The sequence below is a fragment of the Morchella importuna genome (genome assembly GCF_003444635.1).
Source record: "Morchella importuna strain M04M26 chromosome Unknown Morimp01GS026, whole genome shotgun sequence".
Classification (NCBI taxonomy): Eukaryota; Fungi; Ascomycota; class Pezizomycetes; order Pezizales; family Morchellaceae; genus Morchella; species Morchella importuna.
Window position 1 is genome coordinate 686,118 of NW_025763423.1, and position 10,187 is coordinate 696,304.

At 45.8% G+C, this 10,187-nt stretch overlaps 1 protein-coding gene across 1 annotated transcript; it reads left to right on the top strand.

The window, feature by feature from the left end:
• Nucleotides 1–674: 674 nt before the first annotated feature.
• On the top strand, nucleotides 675–6,326 carry LAJ45_07924 (uncharacterized protein; the record flags this gene model as incomplete). Its single annotated transcript, XM_046117479.1, has 16 exons — nucleotides 675–696; nucleotides 776–915; nucleotides 970–1,000; nucleotides 1,073–1,278; nucleotides 1,332–2,298; nucleotides 2,350–2,730; nucleotides 2,788–4,247; nucleotides 4,302–4,409; nucleotides 4,472–4,489; nucleotides 4,553–4,887; nucleotides 4,947–5,082; nucleotides 5,149–5,814; nucleotides 5,894–5,927; nucleotides 5,986–6,033; nucleotides 6,105–6,120; nucleotides 6,185–6,326. 16 exons carry the CDS (start codon nucleotides 675–677, stop codon nucleotides 6,324–6,326), a joined length of 4,710 nt encoding a protein of 1,569 aa, XP_045969464.1.
• Nucleotides 6,327–10,187: the final 3,861 nt, after the last annotated feature.

Sequence of the window (10,187 nt, forward strand, 5' to 3'; positions counted from 1 at the left end):
ATTTCTCAGGACTTAATTAACGCGCGAGTAGAACTGTATCAGAAGAACATATGACGTGCCATATGCAATAGTAGACACACACATGTGATTGATTGGAGAATATTTGACGGACATGTGGAAGTATGTAAGTGCGGACCAGGCATCTGGTTTGCCTGGCATCGAAGACAGGGGCATTTGGAATTAAGTTGTTCGAAGATCTATCATCGGTGCGATGTGTTACGTAGAAAACGTGAAGTAATGCTTGTACTGACTCGGATGTTGGCGTTTCCCCATGCATCTGTACGATGCACTCCTTTGTTTCAGCCCTGAAATGCGAGTTAAAATCACTTGATTAAAACCGAATGCCCTACATGAGCTCCCAGGAATCGAAATTTATAGATAAACCTGTCGAGGAGGTCGATGGATAGAAGATGACTACATGTGCAGTGCGATTTGTGTGACATGCCCGTGTTAAAGTTGACTCACTGTGCTCAGTTTTTCACAGGTTCACCCTTTGAAAGTACCTAAAAGCTCTCGGCGTTACCACCGGAGTTCAGTTATGCCGGCTATTCGCCAGTACTAGAAATCGCCAGTGCTAGAAATCGGCAAAGGAACCCAGCACGGACCACGAAAAAGAAGCATTATTAAGCCGTATAGCTAGGGTAGTACAACCGATTACGTCGCGGTGAAAAGCGATGCCCTCTCGGAGTATTTTGTGTAATCGTTAAGTCCAATCCGAGACGAGTATCCAAGATCTTTGATTAACTTCTTCACCTTTGTCTCTGTGTATTTGTAGTACCTCTTGCGCCTTCTTCATCTTTCCTTCGTTCAGTCAGCGAGTTGGATTCAACACCAACCTTCGACAACGCCGCTTTCTCGCCAAACCTCCAAACGTTGGAACTTGCGATCTCCTTCAGTACGATTAACAACCCTCTAGTCCTGCGGCTTAAGGATTTTTTGTTGTTGCTACTATCTGGAGTTTGGTGATAGATGGGAGGGGCTTTCTGTGGCGACCCTGAAGGTTGGTACCTGTTTCGCGTCTTAATGTTGTCGCGTCTACCCATAACATAAACTGACTTCCTGGTCCGCGTAGGATGGGGTCCTCTGTCTCCCACTGGCAGAAGTGATTTTACACCTTGTTTTCTTGATGCCACCATCGATTTTGTTAATTTAGCCGTTATTGTTCTCGGATCTTTTCAGATATTCTGGCTCTCCCGCAAGAAAGCGTATCCCAGCGAGAATGGAGAGGATAACTGGTGGTATATTGGTGGGAAGAATCTGGGATATTGGTCGAAGTTGGTGAGTGACATGTCGCGTAGCCTCTATACCCATACTAATAAAATACAATATAGATCTTGGTTGGGGTAACAATCGTTGCCACATCATTGCTTGCCTCCTTACAAATCGGATATTCACCCTCATGGCCCCATGAGATAAGCTTTTGGACACCAGTTCTCAGTTGCATTGGTTTAGGTGTTGCTTTTTCCATTCACCACCTTGAATATTACCGATCTCGAGTTGCAAATGGCGTGCTCCTATTTTACTGGCTTTTTTTCATCATCACTCATGGAATAAGACTACGCTCGTCGGTGGTTCTCCGCGATGATCATGGTCATCTCCCGCGACTCGTAGCTTTGGCAGTCATCGAGACTGCGGGAATTGCCGTGTTTCTGCTAGAATTGATGGCACCTCAATCAAAGAGCGATTATGGTGAGATTGGCGACGAGGAAGTAGAAAACGAATGCCCGATTGAGACGGCAAACGTCTTCTCTAGGCTCACCTTTGGTTGGATGACGCCTATCATGAAGGAAGGCTACAGTAAGTTTTTGACGGAAGACGACCTTTGGAGCCTTCGAAAAAGTGATAGCACTCTTACTACAAGCGATGATTTCAACCAGGCATGGGAGACTCAGCTTCAGAAGGAAAACCCTAGCATCTGGATAGCCCTTTTCACTGCATTTGGTGGTCCCTACTTCAAAGGAGCACTCTTTAAAGTTGTTCATGATATTCTCGCCTTTGTACAACCACAGCTACTAAGACTTGTAATTTCTTTTGTTGCCTCATATAATTTTGGCAATGACCCGCAGCCTCTTGTACGAGGTATCGCTATTGCCACGGCGATGTTCGCGACCAGTTTAATCCAAACAGTCGCTTTGCATCAGTACTTCCAACATGCATTTGAAACGGGTATGAGGATTAAAAGTAGTTTAACGGCGGCAATATACAAGAAGAGCATGAGGCTCTCAAACGAAGGGCGAGCTGCAAAATCTACCGGAGAAATTGTCAATTTACAGGCTGTAGACACCCAGAGACTTCAAGGTAAGAACCAGTACCCTCATATTTTCGATATCAGCCTAACACAATTCACAGATATAACCCAATACGGACAACAACTTTGGAGTGCCCCATTTCAGATTGTGCTATGTATGCTCTCGCTATATCAATTGTTAGGGCCCAGCATGTTCGCTGGTATTGCGGCAATGCTTGTTATGATCCCCATCAATGGCATTATTGCTCGTCTCATGAAAAAACTCCAGAAAACTCAAATGAAGAACAAAGATTCTCGTACCCGTTTGATGACGGAGATTTTGGCCAATATGAAAAGTATCAAGCTTTATGGTTGGGGTACACCTTTCAAAGCGAAATTGGACCACGTCAGAAATGATCAGGAGTTATACACTCTTAAGAAAATCGGCGTTGCTCAGGCATTTTCCAGTTTCACTTGGTCGAGCACCCCATTCTTGGTCTCGTGTATGTATTCCATCTAGTGTTAAGGTACACGCTCACGAAACTTACTCTTGATTTTAGGCTCGACTTTCGCCGTTTTTGTCTTTACGCAAGATAAGCCTTTGACCACCGAAATTGTCTTTCCTGCGTTGACTCTATTCAACCTTCTTACGTTCCCTCTTTCCGTTCTTCCCATGGTCATCACAGCTGTGGTCGAAGCAGGCGTAGCTGTAGGACGTATCACGTCATTCTTGACTGCTGAAGAGCTTCAAGTTGATGCGGTTGTGCGCGAGGCTCCAGCAGTTAATATCGGAGACGAGGCTCTTAGAGTTACTAATGGAACCTTTACTTGGAATAGAGCTGAAATTGGCAAGAACGCGCTAAACAACATCAACTTCACTGCGAACAAAGGTGAACTGAATTGCGTCCTTGGAAAGGTCGGCGCAGGCAAATCGAGTCTTTTACAGGCACTTCTGGGTGATTTGTGGAAGGTGAATGGCCAAGTCGTATTGAAGGGATCCACTGCCTACGTTGCTCAGCAAGCATGGGTTATGAACGCTTCTGTAAGAGAAAACATTGTTTTTGGACACCGTTTCGATCCCGAGTTTTACCAAAAGACGGTAAGAGCTTGTGCTCTATTGGAGGACTTTGACGCACTTCCCGACGGTGATGAAACACAAGTTGGAGAGAAGGGAATTTCATTATCCGGAGGTCAAAAGGCTAGACTTACTCTTGCACGTGCGGTCTACGCTAGGGCTGATATCTATTTACTCGATGATCCTCTCTCTGCTGTTGATCAACATGTTGGAAGGCATTTAATTGACAACGTTCTCGGCCAAAACGGACTCTTGGCTGGAAAAACAAGAATTTTGGCAACGAATTCGATTCCGGTATTGAGGGAAGCAAACTACATTCATCTATTGACAAAGGGCGAAATTATTGAATCTGGTGACTATGACTCAGTGATGGCAATGAAGGGCGGCATTTATAACATCATTCGTCATATGAAGGATTCACACGATCAAGAGGTTGATGACAAAAGTAGCGACTCCTCAACAATCATTGGCACTGGGCCTGGCATGTCTCAAGAAGTCTCGAGTGAGGAAGATGAAGTTCCTGAACTTGGCAATACTTCTGCCTTAAAACAGAAGAACAGACGGATATCTCTTAGAAGGGCATCTGCGGCAAGTTTCAACAAAGATAGGCGCAGGGTGGTTGATATGGAGGATGGCACAGTCAAACGAACAGTTCAAGGAAAAGAGTTTTCTGAGAAAGGGAAGGTCAAGTGGAGTGTTTATGGAGAATACGCAAAGGCCAGTAATTTGTTTGCCGTTGCGGTCTATATGCTTTTCCTTCTTGGCGCTCAAGCTGCATCGGTTGGTGGGAATGTTTGGCTCAAGCAATGGGCCGAGTCGAACAGCGAAAAGCGGGAGAATGCACATGTCGGTAAGTATATCGGGATCTACTTTGCTTTTGGAATCGGTGCTGCCGCCCTTGTCGTCCTTCAAACAATGATCCTTTGGGTTTTCTGTGCTGTCGAGGTTAGTATCAACAGATTCTTCGAAAGTTTCCTTCATTTGCTCATAATGATTTAGGCCGCACGAAAAATGCACGATAAGATGGCTGTTGCTATATTCCGTAGTCCCATGCAGTTCTTTGAGACTACGCCTGCAGGTCGTATTTTGAATCGATTTTCCAGTGATGTATGTAGAGATTCGCGAGATTTTTGCTGAGGTATTAGATGCTGACTTATATCGCGCTTTAGATCTATAGAATTGACGAGGTTTGAATTCCGACTACTTCAGCCCGTTATATTTTGAGCCTTCGCTAATAGTGTCTACCATAGGTGCTTTGCCGATGTTTTAATATGCTCTTCCAGAATAGCGCCAAATCAATTGCAACTATTGTAATAATTTCAGTAGCGACGCCTCCTTTTATCGCCCTCGCCATACCACTCGGATGTCTGTACTTATACATTCAACGGTATTATTTGCGCACGTCAAGAGAGTTAAAGCGACTTGATAGCGTGTCAAGAAGTCCAATCTACGCCCACTTTCAAGAGTCTTTGGGAGGCATTTCTACCATTCGAGCTTATCAGCAACAGTCTAGATTTATAAATGAAAACGAGTGGAGGGTTGATGCCAACCTCCGGGCTTACTTCCCGTCCATCAACGCAAACAGGTGCGTTTTTCATTTCTTGGCTAGATATTGTGAATATTTTAATCATTCTCTCTTTGTAGGTGGTTGGCTGTACGCTTGGAGTTTATCGGATCAATTATCATTCTTGGGGCTGCAGGCCTTGCCATCACTGCGGTCGCAAGTGGAAGCAACCTCCCGGCGGGAATGGTTGGACTTACCCTATCCTATGCTCTGCAGGTGAGTTTCGAACTTCTCGGAATTGAAAAAAAAAATAAAAACAATGTGACTGATCATTTTTGACAGATTACACAATCACTCAATTGGATCGTTCGGCAAACCGTTGAAGTCGAGACAAACATCGTTTCTGTGGAGAGGGTGCTTGAGTATGCGGCCCTCCCAAGCGAAGCAGCCGAGATTATTCCCAACCAGAGACCAAGCACGAGTTGGCCTGCTCATGGCGCAGTTTCTTTCCAAAATTACTCAGCCCGATATCGTCCCGGACTGGATTTGATTCTAAAGGATATCAGCTTGGACATTAAGCCTCGTGAAAAGATTGGAATTGTCGGCAGGACCGGTGCGGGGAAGAGTTCCTTGACTCTTGCGCTGTTTCGAATCATTGAACCGGCAAGCGGCAACATCAGTATTGATTCGGTCAACACTTCTGCTATTGGTCTGAATGACTTACGGCAGCGACTGGCTATTATCCCGCAGGACGCATCGCTATTTGAAGGTACTGTAAGGGACAATTTAGATCCCAGTAACGTGCATGATGATACAGAGCTTTGGACGGTTTTGGAACTTTCGAACCTCAAGGAAAAGGTCTCGTCAATGGATGGAAAACTTGATGCACGAGTACACGAGGGCGGATCTAATCTCTCCGTTGGCGAGCGCGCTCTCGTCAATCTTGCGCGTGCGCTTCTGACACCGTCCAACATCTTAGTGATGGATGAGGCGACGGGTAGTATAGATGCAAGTACCTCCAGACATCCCTCTCGCTCCGCGGAGAACTCCGCTCCTCATCTCGAAGCTCCCAGCTAACCATAAACAGGTTGAGACGGATAATATGCTACAACGAACCATCCGTAAGCATTCCGGGAATTGGGCTTCGTGGTTCCACTGGCTGATGTAATTCAATAATAGGGGACCGATTCCGCGATAGGACCATTTTAACTATTGCCCATCGTTTAGGTGAGTTACTACCATTGTTCATTATTACCGCAACTATTTGAACTAGGGCTGACTAGAATCTTCACGAATAGATACCATCATCGACAGGTGATTAACGCTTATCTCTCTAGTTTTATATAAAATAGAAGGTCACAGTGCTAACGTGAATTAGTGACCGAATTATTGTCCTTCAGGCTGGCCGTGTGGCTGAATTTGACACACCCGCCGCATTACTTGAGAATAAGGAATCACAATTCTATTCTTTGGTGAAGGAGGCAGGTATGTTGGAAGGTGCCGGTGCAACGTCAAGTTGAGTAAGAGAGAGATATCCCATCGAGTAGGCAATTCAATCGTTTCGATTTCATCATCTCTTTTCCTATTTACCTCTTTTTACTCTTCCTCGGCTGCACTATTATTTATTCCACTATAACCTTATTCTCTGTACGGATGTCTGGGTTTTATGGCTATTTTCCGTTCTGAGCCTACGGGGTGCTCTTTCCTTTTTTCCTAAGTTTGGGATTGTTAGAAGTTTATATATATCATGATTCTCTGTTTCTTTGTGCAAAAGCGGAGGGAAAGACTTATTATGATTAATTTGTATGTTTTGAAAGTAGTGGCGTTGTCAAGAGAAGGTGTTATGAGGGCCAACGAATGAGTAGATGGATAGAAACCAAAACGTTTTAAACATATAGTATTACTCCTTCAACATATAATACATGTATCCGTCCAATCCTAGTGAAATGCGCAACTTCAGATGTTAGTTGCGAATAGATGTTGAAACAGTGATTGATACTATGTACCTAATTTAAGAAACTATGATACCTCATGAAGAAGGAATCATAATCTATGGTCAGAGCCTACGAAGTCAATGAAATCCATGAGGAAAGCTACCGACAGAAATTATTATTATTATGTACTCCACTTACAACGTAAACACAGGACGAGCAGGAGGCTGCCAAACGCCCCTATTCGATTGAGCCTCCTCGATTATCGACAGAGAGTATTCGTAGACGTGTGTACCCATCAAACATCACTCGGCAGTTTTAGGCAATGATTGAAACACCCTACGGGGACCCTGGTGTGTAGTCCTCTGAATCCATGGTCCAGAAAGAACCCACCTCTTCAACGTTTTCATTCCCAATAATGACGTGACAGCAGCAGCAGTGGCGGCGGTGGCGGCGGCGGCCCAAGAGTTCGTACCGTTAGCTGTTGGGATGTTTGGCACACCCACCGGCCATTGTTTGACACCTAACAATCACAACCCAGCACTCGCGTCCTCTGAATCATCTTATATGCACACTCAAGGCACTCACTCACCACAACCACCCCTGTAATCTATTCTGATCAATGACCCTGTAAGTACTCTAATCAATGACCCATCCCAGCCAGCCCCCAACCCCTGCCGGTGCCTGATGACGCTATCCACACCCATCCCCTCGCCAAGGCTACCATTGCGTAAAACGAGACGTCCTCCGCTCGGACCTTGTGGTCACACCGAGACGACGGCGGCGGCAGCGGGGTTGGCAAATCCCTGTACCGAGCGAGTATCAGACGCCGGCTAGGGGAATACCCGAGGGTGGCTTGCTTAGAATGTGGGTTTGTTTGGAGAGGCGATAAAGAGATATGGTACATGTTTGCTTACTCTGCAAGTGGTATCTACAGTGGCACCCGGGTTATCCGATGGTGCATTGTCGGAGGTTTCTTTTGGGGGAGCTCCGTCCGAGTTTGTATGTATGTCTAAACAACCTAGATAGAGTGTGAAAGTGGAGGTGAAGGAGGGTGGGGCTGGTATTTGCTTTTGCTTAGGGGGAAGTGTTTGTGTTCTCTGGGTACTTTTTTCTTTTCCTTCCTTCTCAGGGTCCAGTTGAATATTGGGGTCTACCTACATGGGGACGCGGGGTAGGGGTAGGGGTGGGGGTGGGGGTGCACTCGGAGAGTACATGTATGTACCTACTGTAGAGTACAGCATCCTGTAGGTACTCACTTGGTACCCCAGCCAGAGTGATGCTATAACTATATGTAATCTACGAGAACTCTACTTACATGTAAGTACTCTACTCTACGAGGCTACGCAGTTCAAATATCAACAGCCGGTACGTATTTACTCGTAGAGTAGGATCCGTATTCAAACCTACATGTAACCCACCTCATACAAAATTTAAAACTCGGAACCAAGATGCGTGCAGATGCGCAATAAACCCCCCCTCCAACACTCGCACTCACGCCCGCGGTGAAGTGAGTACGCGAGAGAACCAGACGAACACAGCAGGCCTACAAGATCTACCTGCAGCAAAATGCATGCCACAACCGCCCTCTCCGTCTGCCTGCTCCTTCATTCCAATCCTTGCAGGCAGGCTGGAAAAGCAGGCTGGTTTTCCGTCGTCCGTCTTGGTTTCTTGAGCCAGGGTTTTCCGGTCGTTATTAGAATCCAAAAGCCCCTCATACTTACTATAGTTAGGTACAATACCTCTTCTAATATCATCAACGAAGAAGGCCCTATCAGCGATGAGATGACTATCTATCTACATACCATCATCTACGTCTTACTAAGGGTGAGGATGAGGCTAGGTACCTCCTCCTCCTCTTTTCGCGACTTTAGAGTAGGTAGGCACTCTACATTAGGGGCCCGTGACGAACTCGGGAGTTTCAAACTGAGTTACTAACAGACAGTTTTAAACTGGTTAAAAACTGGCTTGAGGAAAGCTGGGTGTTATGGTTATGAACTAATCACTGGTGTAAACCGAATTTTTGTATGGGTTAGGGTGATTTGAGGTGTAAAATCGGATTAGAAAAATGAAATTTGGGGTGGATTAGGGTAATCTTGGGGTAAATTTGGAGTGGAAATCAAGGTTAGTTCATGACATCTGACAGTGTTTATGACAGGCTGAGTTCGTTACGGGGCACTACTCGACATACAGTAGATAGTAGATACAAAAAAGTAAATCTTTTAGATTCCTTTTTTCTTTTCTTTTCTTTCATTTTGTTTTTCGGGAAAAATCGTACTCGACGTTGAACTGCCATGCCCACGCTAGTTATAATTAGCGCTGCAGGCAACCTTGAATTAACGAGAACGAAGAAGAAAAAAAAGACTGATCCCTGCAGCTACACAATTCACGATTCCAAACTCGAGTAAGAGTAACGGGGGCCCGCTGTCTGTCTCTCCGATAGACCATTTACGCTACGGAACCAACCTTAATACGTTTCGCTCGCTCTGATCATGATAAGGCTCACTAACTCCCCGCCCCGCCCCACGCCGTCCTGTTCTGTCCGTGTGCTTGCTTGCTTGCTGGCTGGCTGGCGACCTGACTTGGTCGGCGAACAGAACATTCAACCCCTCAAGCTAGAGTACTGAACCAGACTGGATGTCGTGATTATCATAAGCCAGAACGGAGGAGTATTAGAGGGGGTGAGTATTTTGATTTGTAATAGTTAGTCAGTCCATGAGTCGGTGTGTGAATCCTTTCCTGCCTGCAGAAAAGGAGAGAGGGAAGCAAAGCAAGAATTAAGGAAACGGGGAAGAGGAAGGGAAGGGAAGGGAAGGGGAAATTGCGTGAGGATCATTGACCGCGACGACGCTAGCTAGAGCCTAGAGGTCAGGACATGGACGTCACCAAGCTAGGGCGAATCTTTACTATATGGGGGTTGGCTGGTGCGGGAGAGGATCTTCGCTTGATTAAACACTTGACAGTATGCGGGCAAAAGCAGTGCTGTAGAATATCCGGTACAGGGAGAGAAATTAGAATTCGAGCTAGGCTTTACGTATGCTTTTGCTAACTAAGCTAATCGTACGTAGCGGGGTTAGGGATGCTACTCTACTTCTCTACTAAGTTAACAATCCCGCCAGCATAGGAATGATCGCTGCACTAGTGCATCGTTTAGTAGACGGGTAAATACATCTCATACTAGACCGCATGTGAGCAATTTAGTAGCAGGCAGGCAGACCTCCAAGATTTGGCGTACGTACGGTGCTGTAGCCTGTAAAATAGGTACCAGATGTACGCAACATCAGCTACGTAGTCAACATGTGGATGGGTAGAACCGGCATAGAACCAAAACGGCCAAACAACACCACCGGCGAGCGCTCTTGAAGATTGGTAGGGAAGGGTCCACTCCAAGCTGATAGGCCATCCATTCACTTACTAGAGACTGTGTGCTCAGGGCATCAATTGAGGACA